Below are 17,265 nucleotides of genomic sequence, written 5' to 3'. Positions count from 1 at the left end.
TTCACATTACTATGTATTTGTTCAAGTGGCAGAAATGGTGCCAGATATACGTGCCATTAAAAGAAAAACCTTTTCCTCTTTCCTATAGGGAAAAAAAACCCACTACCAACAGTTCTCCCCTTTTAAGGCAAACACAATTTAGCATAGCTTCTGGATGAAGACGCCCCATCAGAATGCTGCTGTCCCCTGCCAAAATGAGCTCACATCATGAAGAATGGAGGCTTCCCAAACCCACAAAAAAAAAATGAGGATTCTCCTATTTATGCAGTTTCCAGCTTTCCTAGATTTAAGAAAACAAAAAAAAAATTGTACCCAACTGCTTACCACAATGTATAGATGCCAGACAAGGGAGATTGGCGTAAGGCCAAGCTTCATACACAATCTAAATGAATTCCCCAGCATTTACACTACAGGCCATGTGGAGGTTTCTAAGGTCTCCTGCACACAAAGCAGAACGTTTCCAGAAACCTGAAGTATTTTTTTAAAACATTGCAGATCAAATTTGTATCTAGTATCCATAGATCTTGAATTAGTCTATTATTGGTCCGTCTTGCAGGCTTTCGCACTGAAGTCCATCAGGATTCCCATCAGCCATCACAACTTTGTCTGGCCAGTTGCATCCACACGTTGGTCTTTACAGCAACATTGGAAGAGCTAAATGTCAGACAAGCTTGTTGACCGCTTCTACACTAGTGGCAATGAAATACTGCATGGCGGCCATTAAATAAGTGTGATATATGGATAGATAAAGTCCGTGAAAGCAAGTGTTTGTTAGCAACTCTCCACCCCAGCTCATGGGGAAAGGATGTCTTGTGAAGACAACCATATGCCCTAATAGAGATTGTGGACAGCACATTTCTAATACAGAACAATAAAACATGTTTAATACATAGATACAAGTTTTATTTTGCACTGACAGACTCCCCATACATCTCTGTACATTCTATAATAAAAAGACACAAAAAGTGAGACACACACAAAAAAACCCAAAACAGACGACACACTGAAATGTGTGTGGTGGAAGGGGTCATAGTGTTCCAATGTGTGTTAATACAAAGAAGGATTCTTGGTGAAACCCATGACGGCAACAATGCCATGTCACAAAATAGTGAAATCCGAACACCCAACGTTCATCGAGACAGTGACAGAACTTATAGGGTCAATACTTTAGAGATTTAAAATGCTAAAATTCTAAACTTTTTACATATCGCCTCTCCTGAACATAATTTTCCCAATAAAAGCAAGAGCTGTTCATGGTAAACCTTCCTTCCAATCCAAGAATGTTATGACATTAACCTAGTAGATACAGGTTAGTAAGAAATTCCTGGCTACCCATACTTACCGTGGATAGTGTAAATCCTAATTTAAGAACCAATGAGCTGCAAAATTGCATTTGTCTATTAATCCTCCTCCTGAAGGGACAGCGAGAGGACATTACTAATGTACTCTAATCAATTTACAGCTTGTCTTCTAATTCTATCAGGTGGAACTTCTCAGTACATTGACGATTAAACATCTCTTCAAGTGCTCATACAGAGAGCCGACCTCTGCCACAACCGCTACCAACAAGGACTTGGACTCATCAATTCAAACAATATGGAGTTCAGGTATCGCCTGACAATCAGTTAATATCCGCTTGTGGTTACAGCAGAGATCCAAACAGTGTATGGGCGCCCTTAGATCTACTGCAGGAGGTACACATAGGGCAATATTCTCAAAGTGCTTTCCTAAATACATAGTTGCCGTATGGGTAAAATAGTTAACTAGTAAAGCACGCAGCTGGCAATATAGCAGCTTTATAAAATTCCCAATATTAAAATACTGCCGCTCCCCTTTTTTCCCTCTTGCTCCCTGACTAACAATTTACATGTCTCCATTTAACGGGCTTAAATGCAATTGTCCGGGACTACAAAAGAAAACTAGTTTTCCCAAGAACAGCACGTCTGTGCATGAGTACATGAGTCTAGTAGTACATTTCATCCGCATTAACTGCAATACTGTAAACAGCCCATAGATGGACACGGTGCAGTTACTGCAAACATGGCAGACTTGTTATCTAATCCTGGACAAACCCCTTTAAGGAAAAAATGTCATTGAATCAACTTGTGTGCTAATCGATGATCCCAAGCTGTAATCATGGCATACGATCTAAACATATTAACTCCCCCGCAGTAAAATCAGTTTGGTTAGGAATAGATAGATAGATGCGTTAAGAGTCAAGTACCAAGTTTCATAAATATAGGTTATAGGAAAAAAAAAAAAAGGTTTCTATCCAATGACAGACGGGGGTCACCGCGACCGAGACAGGAATTCAAGACGGGTAAAACAGCGCAGTGTGCTCTGACCCACTTTTATAGAGCGGACAGCAGTTTTGTAATATTGAAAACAAACATTTATATTAAAACTGTGCTCATCATTAAGGCCCCGACACTGGCTTATATATTGCACATAATATAGCAGAAGGTTAAAGCTCTCCCAAAAGGCACATTCCCATTACCAACCCAGCAAAATAAAAAAGACTAAAAACAAAATGTATGAAACCCAAGCTCCGTGCCTCTGAGGCGCACATTGTATAACCACCACCTATTCATTAAATTCTCCTACCAAAAAATCTAAGCGTAATCAATGAGGTTAATGGAAGAAAAAAAAAAAAAAAACACAACGTCTTTGCTGGCATTTGAAGGTAAAATGTGCAGCCAGTGGCATAACATACATTATTTATATGCCTGGAGTAAAGCAGAACACAGGGAAGGGAATGTGCTGAATATATTAATGGAACTAAACATCCAACATTCTAAGACTTGTTGGGTGGCCTATAACAGGCGTCCGGCTGCCACATGCGCAGATCCACAAGAACTTGGTTTAATTTCTGCATCCAAAGATTCCGTTCTTCCTTAGTGTCTGCCGACAGCCAGTTCCTAGATGAAAGGTAAGAAGACATTACTAACCAATCCAAGAAGAAATACTTTCTATTGAATAGGCCCACATGTGCGCCAAGAACCCTGTGTTTTTATGCAGTTAGGCATTCCCATTTGCCTGTGCTTCAGTGCTCATACACATTTAATATCTAGATAAAATGGCACAACTGTTTATACCACCCGTGGATTGCAGAGGGGCTGCACTTCAGCCTTGATTCTCAGTGGTGAAACAAATTTGTAATGAAAGTATATTATAAAATTGATGACAAGCCTCTAAATGGGCACAAGTGGTCTGAAAAGTTAGGTATAATTTAAGGAGACGAACAGTACTTACTTGGTGACACACAGCGTGTCTCTGCATTGGCTAACTAGTGTTTCTGTGTCACCTTCTCTTTGTGGACGGACTGTTATTAGTTCAAAAGTACTGGGCCTTGCACAGAATTCTCGATTCGCTGGCTCGATTTTTTTGCTCGTACAGTTTGCAAGATTTATTCTTCCAATAGGATTCTGCAGAGAAGTGAAAAAGTAGCATAAAATAAAAAAACTCTTCTGTTTCAAGTATTTCCAGGAACCGAAAAAAGTCCATATATGCCTTCTAAGCTAGATCACTTAAAGGGCCACTGGCGAAAGCACATAAGCGCATTTTCCCATTGATTTTAAAGGAGATGTCCCGCGCCGAAACGGGTTTTTTTTTTTTTTAACCCCCCCCCCCGTTCGGCGCGAGACAACCCCGATGCAGGGGTTAAAAAAACCACCCGCACAGCGCTTACCTGAATCCCGGCGGTCCGGCGTCTTCATACTCACCTGCTGAAGATGGCCGCCGGGATCTTCTACCTTCGTGGACCGCAGCTCTTCTGTGCGGTCCACTGCCGATTCCAGCCTCCTGATTGGCTGGAATCGGCACGTGACGGGGCGGAGCTACACGGAGCCGCTCTCTGGCACGAGCGGCTCCATAGAAGACTGCTGAAGACCCGGACTGCGCAAGCGCGGCTAATTTGGCCATCGGAGGCCAAAAATTAGTCGGCTCCATGGAGACGAGGACGCTAGCAACGGAGCAGGTAAGTATAAAACTTTTTATAACTTCTGTATGGCTCATAATTAATGCACAATGTATATTACAAAGTGCATTATTATGGCCATACAGAAGTGTATAGACCCACTTGCTGCCTCGGGACATCTCCTTTAATGGTTTAAACACAAAAAACCCCACTGTTTATTTCATTTTTAGGGCGATTTCACATCAGCGCTGGGGATTCTGCTTTCCTGCTCCATTTGGAGTGCAGGATAGGAGAATCCTCGCGGCAGATTTGTTCAGTCTGTGAACGGAACCAAACAGCACCTGACCCCACTGCTTATAATGGGGTCCGCCTGCTTTCTGTCCAGATTTTGGACGGAAGAAAAAGTGCTGCAAGCAGCGCTTTTTATCGCAGTATTCTCAGTCGATCTGCGACAGAACCTCCAGCCAGAGGTTCTGTCGCCGATGTGAAACCACTCTAACTTTCGTTTCTCTCCTCTAAAAACTGAAGTCTGGGATCGCTGTGTGGAGGTACTTGTCCGTATATATTCCTAAATCTACCTGCATGTGGAATACTGTTTTGCCTTCTATCGTTGGAGCGGTCACCCATTAAAGTTATTCCAGGCCCTGCCCGTTCCCATGTACCTGAGGTACTACACTCCTGTCAGTGGCTCGTTTACTTCCCCGCCAATGTTCATGCCGGGAAGTACTGGAACGGTGGAGTCAACCATGAAAACCACTTCACCTGTCCTAATGTTTATTGGGCATCCCCATGCCAGGGGGTGTCCGGAAGAGGCCCAGCGCTGCCCTGGCCTTGGCTGTGTGCGTCACTGTGACAAGCCAGCATCTTGCCCTCCCAGCTCCTCAGTGTATGCCATGTGCCCGGGGTCAGCATATAACTAAACTCCACACCACCTCCACACCATTCGCAACCTGATTGCTTATTTGGGTTGGCTGATTCACGGCGATTGTTATTTGGGTTGGCTTGAGTAGAGGTGGTGTGGAATAAGGATATGCCCGGGGTCACCCTACGGGATGCTGCATCTGGATGCTCTAATACTTCACACCCTCAAGAGCAAGCAGACTTTGGCCACATATGTAATGCTAAATGGACACCCACAAGTTAATCTAGAGACTAACCTTTCTTTTTTCGTCATCTGGGTACGTCCAGTATGAAATGCAGTAACCGGACAATACACACCAACGTCGATGCCAAGCCCCAAAGCCACTTACATCTTCAAACATAGTCTAGAAATAACAAAACTTGTTACTGCAAATCTACTACCCGCTTTCATACATGAAACACATGCTTACCTTGTGAACTGACGGATAAGTATTTTATTACCTGCAGCGGGAGCTGATGGATAGAATATAAAAGGAGCCATCCTCAGGCCCCCTTTCACATAAATATTTGGGATCAGTGTTTGTAAATCAAAAACAGCTGTGGGTCTAAAACATGAAAGTGCAAATTTTCCATTGTACTTTTCTTTGTAAGCCAAAACCAGGAGTGGAATCAACATAATGACCAAAATATTGCTATGTGAGAGATCTGAGGAATGAGAGCAAGTCGCACCCGTCCTTCTTGGGTGCAGTTCGTGTGCTGAGCAATGTGCTGGAGTCTGCATATGTGTTGGTTCTATCCTCGTGTGAGACTCTCACAAGAATACAACATGCAGCGATTTTTGCCTCACAGCATCACTGAGAAAAGGAGAGAAAAAAACCCTAACAATCACCCATGTAAATACACCCGTTACAAATAACGAGCTGCATTTTGATGCAAGTTTTATTCATCTCGCAGCGCACAAAACTCGTATGATTTTTTTCTTGCCCATGTGAATGCACCCTTAACCCTTTCCAATCCACTGTCTGACGTCTAAAGACATTATACATGTACAGCTCCGATTTGGAAGACAACCGTCGGGGTTCTCTTACTGTATATTGCCAGTCTCTCTACTGTTGGAGCCTATCCAACATGTCATCTCATGCAGTACTGGCTTTAGCCAGCATATAGCGCTGTTGTATAACAGCAGAAAAAGTGTAAGCCCCCTAGGAAAACCAGGATACCAATTGCATTGGAAAGGGTTAAAAGAGACGGTACCCATCTATTTGCCCCGCTCTCAGCACAAGGTAGTGACAGTCACATAGATTACAGCGTCATATCTGATGTGGGGATCTGTGTGGTAGTTTTAGAGAAACCTGCCTTTTATCAGTGGCAGCACATGCATAGAGGACTACTTAAAGTAGTCCCAGATATATTCATGGAGGTGCAGGCTAGCTATACCCACAGGTCCTCCAGACACTGATTGACTGTTGTCTACCTATTACTGTACATAGAGAGCCGCCAATCATTGGCTGGAGGGTAGGGCGGCCACGGCCAGCTTCTAGCTCATTAATATGTAGGACTACTTCTGTATCTGACTGCTAATAAAATGCAAGTTTCCCCAAAACTACTGCACAGATACAAACAGCAGGCATATCACCGTAATCAGTGTGACTGTCATTACCTTATGGTGCCCTCAGTGAGAGCAGCAAAAGGACAGCGACAGATTCCCTTTAAGCTGTATGTGTTTCTACAAAACCCATCTGTTAAATCAAAATCATTTGTAGAACAGATTTGCTTTTCTTTGCCAATGGACTTGAAATATGCCAACGTAACAGATTTCTGTGGGAAATATTTGAATAGCATGAAAGATAGGTTACACTTGTTTTAAGGGATTAGGTGAGATATGAAAATGGCAAACATCTAGCAAGCTGCCAGTATTTGTTTTGGCTTATAGAAACCACAGAGAGAATGCAGCCTTAACTCAATACAGAAATCTTTATCTCGCTGTGCAATTTTTAATTTCTGAAAACAAACAAGGTTATTGAGCAGGTCTGTATTTAACAGAGGACTGATACAGAGAACGCCCGTCCTAAGAGGAGGGCACCTGCTGCATTATGGCTAGTGCGCTCATCATGCTGGGCTTGTGGGCACAGGCGGCCTTCCTGTACGATTAGTGGCAAGAGCTGTAATACACAGCGGAGATCACCAAAACATCGGATCTCTACTCATTAACCCTTTAAAAGCCATATCCAACGCTAATTACGACATTCAAAAGAAAAGCTTTGAAGGGACTTCAACTGAGGTCCAAACCCAGTAGGCAGATAGTCCAGAGTCCTTAGAACAGCATGAGGACTGCGAGACCACATCTACTATTAGGGTATACCTGAGGAGAACCACTCACAACACACAGAGGGCCGACACTCACGGCAGACAACACACCGGGGGGGAGGGGGGGGGGGGGGCGGCGCCACTCACGGCAGACAACACACGGGTGGGCCGCGCCACTCACGGCAGACAACACACGGGTGGGCCGCGCCACTCACGGCAGACAACACACGGGTGGGCCGCGCCACTCACGGCAGACAACACAGCCACTCACGGCAAACACACGGAGGGGGGGGCGCCACTCACGGCAAACACACGGAGGGGGGGGGCGCCACTCACGGCAAACACACGGGGGGGGGGGGGGGGAGGCTGCGCCACTCACGGCAAACACACGGGGGGGGGGGGGGGGAGGCTGCGCCACTCACAGCAGACACACAGGGGGGGGGGGGCGGCTGCGCCACTCACAGCAGACACACAGGGGGGGGGGGCGCCACTCACGCCAGACAACACACCGGGGGGGGGGGGGGACGGACACGACGACACACACCACTCAAACACACGGGAGGGGACACACCACTCACGGCAGACAACACACGGGGGGGCCATGCACGGCAGACAACACACGGGGGGGGGGGGGGGGGGGGGAGGCGCAGACAACACTTTGAGGGGGCCACCACCACTCACGGCAGACATCACTTTGAGGGGGCCACCACCACTCACGGCAGACAACACTTCGAGAGAAAAAAAAACAAAAAACTAAGCCTTGAAAGAAAACCTTTGGAATAATAATGAATATTTCATTGTGTCTATGTATTTAACACAAAAGTGGAATACAAAACTCACCAAGAAACCTCTTTCTTCCACAAATGAATTTACTTGGCATTTAAGTTTTAGACAAATATGACCTTCTAAGGGAGACAAAAAAGGAACCTATATTTGGAAAAAAAAAGACAGATATTATTGTAGTACATAAAAACAGTGCAACATTAAGCCTGAAGGTCCAATCAATCACGAGTATTTTCAGTCCAATTTGACTAGTCAAACGTTTTGGGTTTTTTTGAAGAGAGAAGGAAGGGGGTGGATGCTGCATATTTTACAGACCAGACCAGACCAGACCATGCAGAGACTGGAGTCCATGAAAAATTTGACAGTTTTTATTTTTTCAACAGTGAGACGGGTACAACTCATACGGTTGTTCGAATATGACCTTAAGTGGTATAATACAGCTATTAAAAAAAAAAAAGCGGTGTACCTTCTATGAAAATTCAACCTACTTCTAGACCACAAATGCTTCTGCGCAGACTAGCAGTATATGGTACAAGCAGTCAAGTGATATCAAGTTCATGCCCTCTAGCGGGGCTTTAAGAAGATATTTTAACCCTTTCCAATCCACTGTGACGTCTAAAGACATTCTGCTTAAAGGCTATATATACAGCTCCGTTATCAGAAGATGTCCGGCAGGGTATTCTTACTGTAGATTACTGGCTGCTCTGTTGTCAGGGGCCTCCCCAGCATGTCCCATACTGCAGTACTGGCTCTAGCCAGCAGATGGCGCCATTGTATAATGGCAGAAAGGGAAAGCTCCCTAGGAAATCCTGAATTCAAAATTGGATTGCAAAGGGTTAAAATAAAAACTAAAAAGTATAAAAAAGTCTGGCTACACCTATTACAAAGTAAGAATGAAAAGTTTGCAAGCAGCACTCCTCCGTAAACCAATAAGGTGGGACCCAACAGCAATGTGCAAGCCACAGAAGGAGTCAGGATCCAAGACTCAAACAGTAGAGAAAGGAAAATCCACGGCAGCACAAGGAGATGCAAGTAAAATAAGTGTTTATCCCTCCATCACACACATGCAACGTTTCGATCTCAACCGAGATCGAAACGTTGCATGGGTGTGATGGAGGGATAAACACTTGTTTTACTTGCATCTCCTTGTGCTGCCGCGGATTTTCCTTTCTCTATTACAAAGTAAGACATCTAGAACAAATAAGTATTTTTGTTCGTAAAAGTTTGAATTAAAATATCACACACTATCACACAAGGTGAAAACAGTTTAAAAAAAAAAAAAAAAAAAAAAAAAAAAAAATCACACACAACAGAATTGTGGATTTTGTCACTCTGGCCAACAAAAATAAAAAAAATAAAAGAACAGACTAAGTAGTGATTGAGAAGTCATATGTGCCAATAAAGAAACAAAAAAAAAAAAAAAAAATTTATAGGTTGCCCCACAAAAAAAAAACAAGTCCTTACTAAATTTTATATTTGTGTTTCACAAGTTTAAAATAACTGATCTCCATAATTGTACTGACCTACAGAATAAAGTTAACCCTTTCCAATCCACTGTCTGAGGTCTTCCTACAGAGGACGTCTGACAGGGTATTCTGTCTATTGCCAGCCACTCCGCTGTCGGAGCCTCTCTGGCGCAGTCACACTGGCTTTAGCCAGCAGACGGCACAGTTTTATAACAGCTAAAAGAGAAAGCCTTTTAGGAAACCCCGATTTCAAAATTGGATTGGAAAGGATTATTGTGCGATGTGAACCCCATAACTACCACCCACACCCCTCCCCCCGCAAAAGCCTTCCTTTCATATGACTTACCAATATTAAAGCTTTCAGTACATTATTTGGTAAATTAAAAAATACAACTCATGTCGCTAAAACCCTTATGAAGCCATATTAACAGGAAAACAAAACAGTTTTTGGAAGACTGGGACAAGATTAAAGAAAAGAAAAGCCTCTCCTTGAAAGGGATATACACAGTGACATGAAATATAAGGGAGGGGGGGGTTAGGCTTGAGGACATAGTCTATGGTAGCAGCAGGTGTATACAGCATAGCAGTAAAAGAAATATAATATATACACCTACACACACCACAACTTTCCATTTACAGATTACCACTACCCATGGACAGCTTTATCCAGGCATTTATACTGATTAGATATCTATAATCAAAGAGAATTACCTTGTCTAAAAGAAACTTGTTACTTCCAATTGAAGCTAGAGATAGCTTGTGCATCCCAACAAGAACAAAATTACTGGTGCGGATGGCATTTGGGCCTCCTGGGCTGGCCAGAACTGGGAGGAGGAAGTTAGTAATTATTAATTTGTCCAACCATATCACATTGGTCTCTATTATTTATCAATGCCAAACACAGTAACAGTTACAGGATTCTCTGCTGCTCACCTGGTGTATGAATGTTGCTCTTCTATAATAAAAGAAAAATATTTAGAGTTGTATATATTCTAAGATCATAGTACAAGAATATACATTACAGTAAATCGTAAGAAATGTATTTTCCCCATTTAGACAACTTCGAGAGAACTTCCAAAAAAGTACTATCTAGTTCTTTAATGCATCTGACTGATAAGTGATACAAGCTAATATCTAGACGACGTGATACAATACTCTCCTCTGTGAAAATGTTGGAGCTGAACGACAATAGGGTGATCAACCGGCTTATTTCTTAAACTTAACACCTGCATGGGTTCATGAGGGGTCGATCATGTCAGACCAATCTGATTAGCTTCTACGATGAAGTAAGCTCTAAGCTGGACCTGGGAGAATCTATTGATCTCGTATATCTGGACTTCTCTAAAGCGTTTGACATCGTGCCGCATAATAGGCTGATATATAAAATGAGACAGCTCGGATTGAGTGAAAACGTGTGTATTTGGGTAAAAAATTGGCTCAGAGAAAGAAAACAGAGGGTGATAATAAATGGCTCATACTCCGATTGGGCCACCGTTGCTAGTGGGGTGCCACAGGGTTCAGTATTAGGCCCCATTCTGTTCAATATATTTATCAACGACCTGATAGAAGGACTGCACAGCAAAATATCAATATATTGTACACGATACAAAATTATACAATATAATCAATGCAACAGTGGACAAAGTACGGCTACAAACGGACCTAGATAAGATGGGGGCTTGGGCAGGAAAATGGCAAATGAAGTACAAGGTTGAAAAATGTAAGATTATGCACATGGGCAGGAAAAACGGATGTCACCAATATATACTAAATGGGGTATTGCTAGGGAAAAGTGATATGGAAAAAGACCCTGGGGGTACTAGTGGATTGCAGACTAAACTGGAGTAACCAATGCCAGACAGCTGCTGCAAAAGCTAATAAAGTCTTGGGGTGCATTAAAAGAGGTATAGGGGCGAAGGACGAGAACATTATCCTCCCACTATATAAGGCACTTGTCAGGCCTCACATGGAATACTGCGCACAGTTCTGGTCACCGGTGCTCAGGAAGGATGTTACGGTATTGGAGGGGGTTCAAAAAGGGCAACTAAACTAATACATGGAATGAGAGGACTGGAATACCAGAGGGGCACCAAAGCTGGGATTATTCACCCCGGAAAAAAGAGGACTAAGGGGCGACCAAATAACCATGTATACATGAGGGGACAATACAAGGATCTCTCCCAAGATCTGTTTATACCAAGGACTGCAACGGTAACAAGAGGGCATCCGCTACGTTTAGAGGAAAGTAGGTTTCATCACCAACACAGAAAGGGTTTTTTTACTGTAAGAGCAGTTAGACTGTGGAACTCTCTGCCTGAGGAAGTAGTGATGGCAAAATTCATAGAGAATTTTAAAAGGGGTCTTGATGTCTTTCTAGAGAGGAAGGATATTATAGGCTATAAATCTTAGGTTAATTGTTAATCCGTGTATACAGGCAGGTAGGAACTATTAGAGGTTGATCCAGGGAACAGTCTGACTGCCATTAGGGAGTCGGGAAGGAATTTTTTCCCCAAAAGGGCTAATTGGCTCCTGCCTCTTGGTTTTTTTTTTGCCTTCCTCTGGATCAACAACATAGGAGGATAAACAGGCTGGACTAGATGGACATTGTCTTCATTCGGCCTTACATACGATGTTACCTTTGTAATTAAAATTTTTACATGGAAGCATCAGCTTAAAGGGAATGTATCACTTATTTTATTTTACCAATGACCCACCAATGTTTGTGCTGTGATCTGTGCGAGGTCACCATACAGGAAGGGGAGCCGATAAGCAATTACTTAATAGTGGATTCTGGGATATATCTCTGCAGATATATTTTTCTTTAGCTTGACTCAATCTAATGTGATATGACCATGTCGTGTTATCATGGTGGTTTATTTACACTTTTATCATAAGAAAATCCACTGTAAAGCAATTCAGAGAACAATGGCTTTTTATTGGGTTAGGATAGGATCTGCACTGTGCGATCAGCCAAGCTACAGTTTGCTGCATCTTTAGGAATTTCCCTTCACTGTAGTTCTGCTTGTGATCATGAAAGGTTCTCTCTACAAAACAGGAAACGTCAGTCTATTAATCGTCAACTTGAAAACTGCAGGGTTTTAGAACTTTTAAAATAGTGATATCACAAATTACATTAAAAAATTCTTAAATAGGTTTTTTTAAAAAAAATTGATTTATACAAAAGGCCATTCTGATGACACATTTCCTTTAACACAAGGCAATAGAATATTGTAGTTGGAGTTCCCAGACTAATGTAAGTATTGCTTTATTACAAGAAGGGTGTGTGGTCTTGAAGCATATATACATATATAGAACATGAAAGGAGTTCTCTTGAAGGGCTATGGACACCTTTGTACAATATTTTCTCTACGGATCAATAAAATGCGAAATTAAGCAACTTTCTCGGTCTACCATTTTGTTGCTTAAAGGCCCATTTAGATGGGACGGACGTTGGGCCAATGATGACTGACATTCGTCCCTGCACATACTTGCTCTGGTGCTGCTACATGGGAGCTAGTATTGCTGGCTCACAGCGGGGCAGCTGGAGATTTCTCTCCTCACGCTCCTCCGTCCCTCTGCATTGACTGCTATTTACATCATTTATACAGCATATGGCGCTGGACGATGAGCTGATCACTCAGTGTAAATAGCAGCCGTTCAGTATTGAATGGTCGCTAGGTTATGTCAATGGAGAAGGGCAGGGGAGGGTGAGGAGCGTAATCTACTGTACCCCCCCCCCCCCCCCCCCCGCGCGCTGTGAGCTAGCGATACTAGCTCCCGTGTAGGTGCACAAGAGCTGGTATGTGCGGGGACGAGTATTGGGCAGCATCTGCCTGACACTCGTTCCGTCTAATTGGGCCTTTAGTCTGGGTTCCCACGAAGGCAGAACTGCTGTGGAATTTCTCTGCGGACTTTCTGGACAAAAATTCCGCTGGCAATTTTTATCACGGGCTAAAGCAGCAAAGTGGACTAGATTTGCAAAAATCCCGTTCACACACTGCAGAGAAGATATTGCAGCCAAGCCACGATGACACTGACATGCCACGTGGAATTCAAAGCCACGGCGTGCCAATTTTATTGCTGTTTCCTCTGTCAGCTGTCTCCTCTCTGTGGAGAGATGGCCTCAGCAGAATGCAGGAGGCGAAACCGAACAGCGCGGGATTTGAAGCTACCTTTCTGCCGTGGAAATCTAGCCGTATTTCCGTGCGGTCTCGTTGCGGTCATTCCGCGAGATTTACGCCCCGTGTCCCTCAGCCTTAGAGTCCATGCACGTCCTTTACATAGCTGGTTGCAGCATTGCTTCTGTCAGATATGACCACACAAGAACTCCTGGCTGCTGCTTCTGCTTTTTCTGATCTATCCCTCCCTGCCGAGGCTTTAGGGTTTACAAGAGTGACTTTCACATTTGTGTGATGTCCCTATTTACAAAGGACAGCTCACTCACCCTTTACAGTCAATGGTGCTATACAGACATGCTTTGTCTTCGCTGCATTAGAGTGTGGTGGAGCGCAGTCTGCAGGGGGAGGTGGAGGGATTGCACAGGCAGTATAAGGGTGTAAGAAGAAAGAACAAGGCAGAATCTTCAGAGGGGAGAAAGCAAACAGTCAGCATTGGTGTCAATGTATATGCAGTAAGTAAATTATATACAGGGGCCATACTACAAGGGGTAAATTAGTACAGAAATGAAGCTGTGCCGATGCAGGAGAGCATAGTGGAAGCAGATCTTACATGCCGCATGTGACAATAGGAGGGACAAGCTCACATGAGAAAAGTCTGAAACCCAGGAGCAGGTGGCAAACTTTTCAGGGACCTGAAACAGACTGCATGATTTGTCTCCACAAGCAAACGTGCTGGTGATGTCATCTCCCAGCTAATTGGCACTCCTACAGCCCGTTTAGGCAGGCAGATTCATAGTTGACTCATTCAACGGGAATCATTCAGTATTTCACATAATGATTTTTATGCCTGCATAAAATGGATGTGAGAATTGAGTGATTCTCATTCATCCAATCATTGGTTCACATTTAGACTGCTCGTTTGAACGATAATCGCTCAGTCTAAACGTATCTTTTTTTAAAACCAAGATAACCGCTAACATTTCTGGAAATCATGCTTCCCTTGTCAAATGTGACAATCTGCAACAAAATGTAATGTGAATGAGACAGTATTGGGCCGGATAAGTCGCTAACATTTTAGTTTTTTTTAAGATGTTGCTTTTACATAAAAAAGTACTTACTGTAATTGATGTCAAAAGCCTCTTTGGAGTAATTGCCTAAAATAACAAAAGAATAATATATATTAGTAGCTTTGAAGTACGACCAGATAACCCAAGAAAAGGGAATGTGCCATCAGTTAATAATGACCTATTTTATAAATCAAGATTTATGTTGAACATTTAAAAATTGTTGGAGTTTTTCCCCTCCCTTGATTGTCAATGTCAGAAGCTATATTTGAAAAAAATTGCAGTTTTCACAGGATACACACACCTATATACATAAACATCACAGGATCCACCATTAACAGTATGTGATAATCAGTCTCCCATAGAAGTCAACAGCTGTTAAGGAACACAGACAACTGTCTCCATATGATGTCCTCATATTGTTAATAAAGTCAACTGAAAAAAAAACACAAAAGAAAAAAGAAACAAACAGCAGAGGAGACAGGAAGAAGAATATAAGAGCTGCTTCTCCACAGAGGCCGACATACTGATGACGCTGCAGGTGATACTGTGCAAGTTCTGCTGCTTAGTAATCTACTATTCACCTATTCGATACCTGCTGAACACCAGAGGGTCACATGACTGGTTGCCCTTACTATGGACAGACCTATCCATGGGTTATACCATTCTACTGTGCAGATAGGAACCACTGCACTGTTATAAGAAAAGGATGCAAGCAGAATTTTAACTGCATGTATATTAGAAAATTGTATAATTTCTTATTTTTAAATAAATAAAACCGTAAGAAAAAGGAGAGCAGACAACCCCTTTAAAAGATGCAAACATTCATTTGGTTACTGATAATCAAACACTGACAACACTAAGAGCTCTCACACACTTGTCAGTGGGACTATTGTTAAAAACGCATCGCACAAACTCGTGATACGTTTTTAACATTAGAAAGTCCCATTGACATTTGCGTTAAAAAAAACCGCAAGTGGGCAGGAGCCCTAAAGCAGATATTACTGATTCAGTTGCTCTAGCTTCTAGTATTCAGCTGGAAACAAATTTACTCCACTTATATGACTTTTAGTCGCTCTCTCGTTGAGTCCCAAGATGTGTAATGTGAACAAGATGTGACGTTTGCTACTTCTATTAACCTACAAAGAATATTCATCAGGATATTTATCAGATACACTCCAGGGTTTCCACCGTATCAAGTATTTCTCCACTTTGTTTTGAAAAGAATCCATCTTTATATCCACAAAACACATTCTCCTCTAATCTTTCTTCTCAAGAAAGAAAAGTCCAAGATTTTATATCCAATCCTTGCGTCCTGCAGATAAGAGCTTCTGTTGTAGTTTAAGACAAAACTAGGAACGTCAAATCAGCCTTATGTTGTCCAATTTCACTACTTATAAAAGTCTCCTTGTGATCCAGCAGTTCAGAACTTTGTTATTTAAGCGTCTTGTCATTTTATTGAACTACTTAGAATCTGTCTTAGTCAATTTTAACATATCATTTTATATACTGTAATTTTTAAGCCCATATTTCCATAATTGCTATGAATTTACACAACGTTTTAATGAATTCATACATTAGATGATTGTGATGTACTGCTATTTCCTGTTACGTTTACATATTAATTACTATTTGTTTTTACTTTGCTCCGTTTCATTTTTTTCCCCTTTTTATCCTACTGTATTTTCATATATTTACCACCTTATGTATCACTCGTGTTACTACTGCCATATACTTGATCTGTGAGTAAAAGAAATGAAAAAGGAGGGTGGAGCAAGACCCAGTGAGGGTGGTGGAATATTTATGGAGTACAAAGAGTTTTCAATGATTGAGTATTTTAAATGGTGGAGGTGCTGCCAACCAGATGACGCTCCACCAGGGTGGGCGTAAGTGTAGCGAAAAGGATGTGAAAAGAACTGGTATGGAGGCGCAACACTCTAAGCTACTAGAAGATGTAGATCAAAGTCCAATGTGTGATGGTGAAAGCACTTCATTATTTTTTTTTCAGAAATTCAAAGCCAGCAATGGAATACGCGTTTCGGGGAAGAACCCCTTTGTCAGTTCGGCTGGATAGGACAACAGGATGCCTAGGGGTGACACGATTCCAAAGATATATAGGATGTGTCAGAGGTCCTGTGTGCAGGAGGACAGGGGAGAAAAAAATGTGCTTTAACCAATACATCTTTGTAATCGTGTCACCCCTAGGCATCCTGTTGTCCTATCCAGCCGAACTGACGAAGGGGTTCTTCCCCGAAACGCATATACTTGATCTGTCCAACCAGTACTGTAGCGTAGGATCCCAAAATGAACTAGAGGCCCAGGCCTCAAATTTGGCTTAGTTTTTTTTAATTAAAATAAATTCCATGTGTGACACCAGTTTTTAATCTAACTCCTTCACCTGAAAACCCACAGAAGCCCTGTGGAAAGGGGATATGTTTCAATGGCACAACACCTTTAAGAGGTGGTCTTCATGAAATTTCTCCTTCTTGCAACTAAAAGATTTGCTTCATTCCTAGGATCTGACTTTGCTGATCTATATCTCCGCAACTAATTAAATGGCCTTTCAAGTCAATTAATATTGATGATCTATCTTCAGGATAGGTCATCAATAGCTGATCAGCTGGGCTCCGCTGTTGGGACTCCAATCAGCTGTTTGGTTACCCACTGCACTGGCAAAACACACAAAAACTAGATTTTGTAAGAACTTACCGTAAAATCTATTTCTCTTGTTCATTAGGGGACACAGCTCT

General features: G+C 42.5%; 1 protein-coding gene across 1 annotated transcript in view; it reads right to left on the bottom strand.

The window, feature by feature from the left end:
• Positions 1-881: 881 nt before the first annotated feature.
• The window catches only part of ANLN (anillin, actin binding protein), an 83,442-nt gene continuing 67,058 nt past the window's right edge, over positions 882-17,265 (bottom strand). The window contains exons 18-24 of the mRNA XM_066585402.1: positions 14,570-14,605; positions 10,267-10,288; positions 10,045-10,157; positions 7,925-8,011; positions 5,074-5,181; positions 3,253-3,425; positions 882-2,918 (exon numbers count right to left, since the gene is read on the bottom strand). Coding sequence (XP_066441499.1) covers positions 2,795-2,918; positions 3,253-3,425; positions 5,074-5,181; positions 7,925-8,011; positions 10,045-10,157; positions 10,267-10,288; positions 14,570-14,605 — 663 coding nt within the window. The 3' untranslated portion in view covers positions 882-2,794. The remainder of the gene's footprint in view (positions 2,919-3,252; positions 3,426-5,073; positions 5,182-7,924; positions 8,012-10,044; positions 10,158-10,266; positions 10,289-14,569; positions 14,606-17,265) is intronic.

This window comes from Eleutherodactylus coqui, chromosome 12 (genome assembly GCF_035609145.1).
Source record: "Eleutherodactylus coqui strain aEleCoq1 chromosome 12, aEleCoq1.hap1, whole genome shotgun sequence".
In the NCBI taxonomy this organism is placed as follows: domain Eukaryota; kingdom Metazoa; phylum Chordata; class Amphibia; order Anura; family Eleutherodactylidae; genus Eleutherodactylus; species Eleutherodactylus coqui.
The sequence above is the reverse complement of the archived record's forward strand: the minus strand, read 5'-3'. Positions and strand labels throughout refer to the sequence as shown.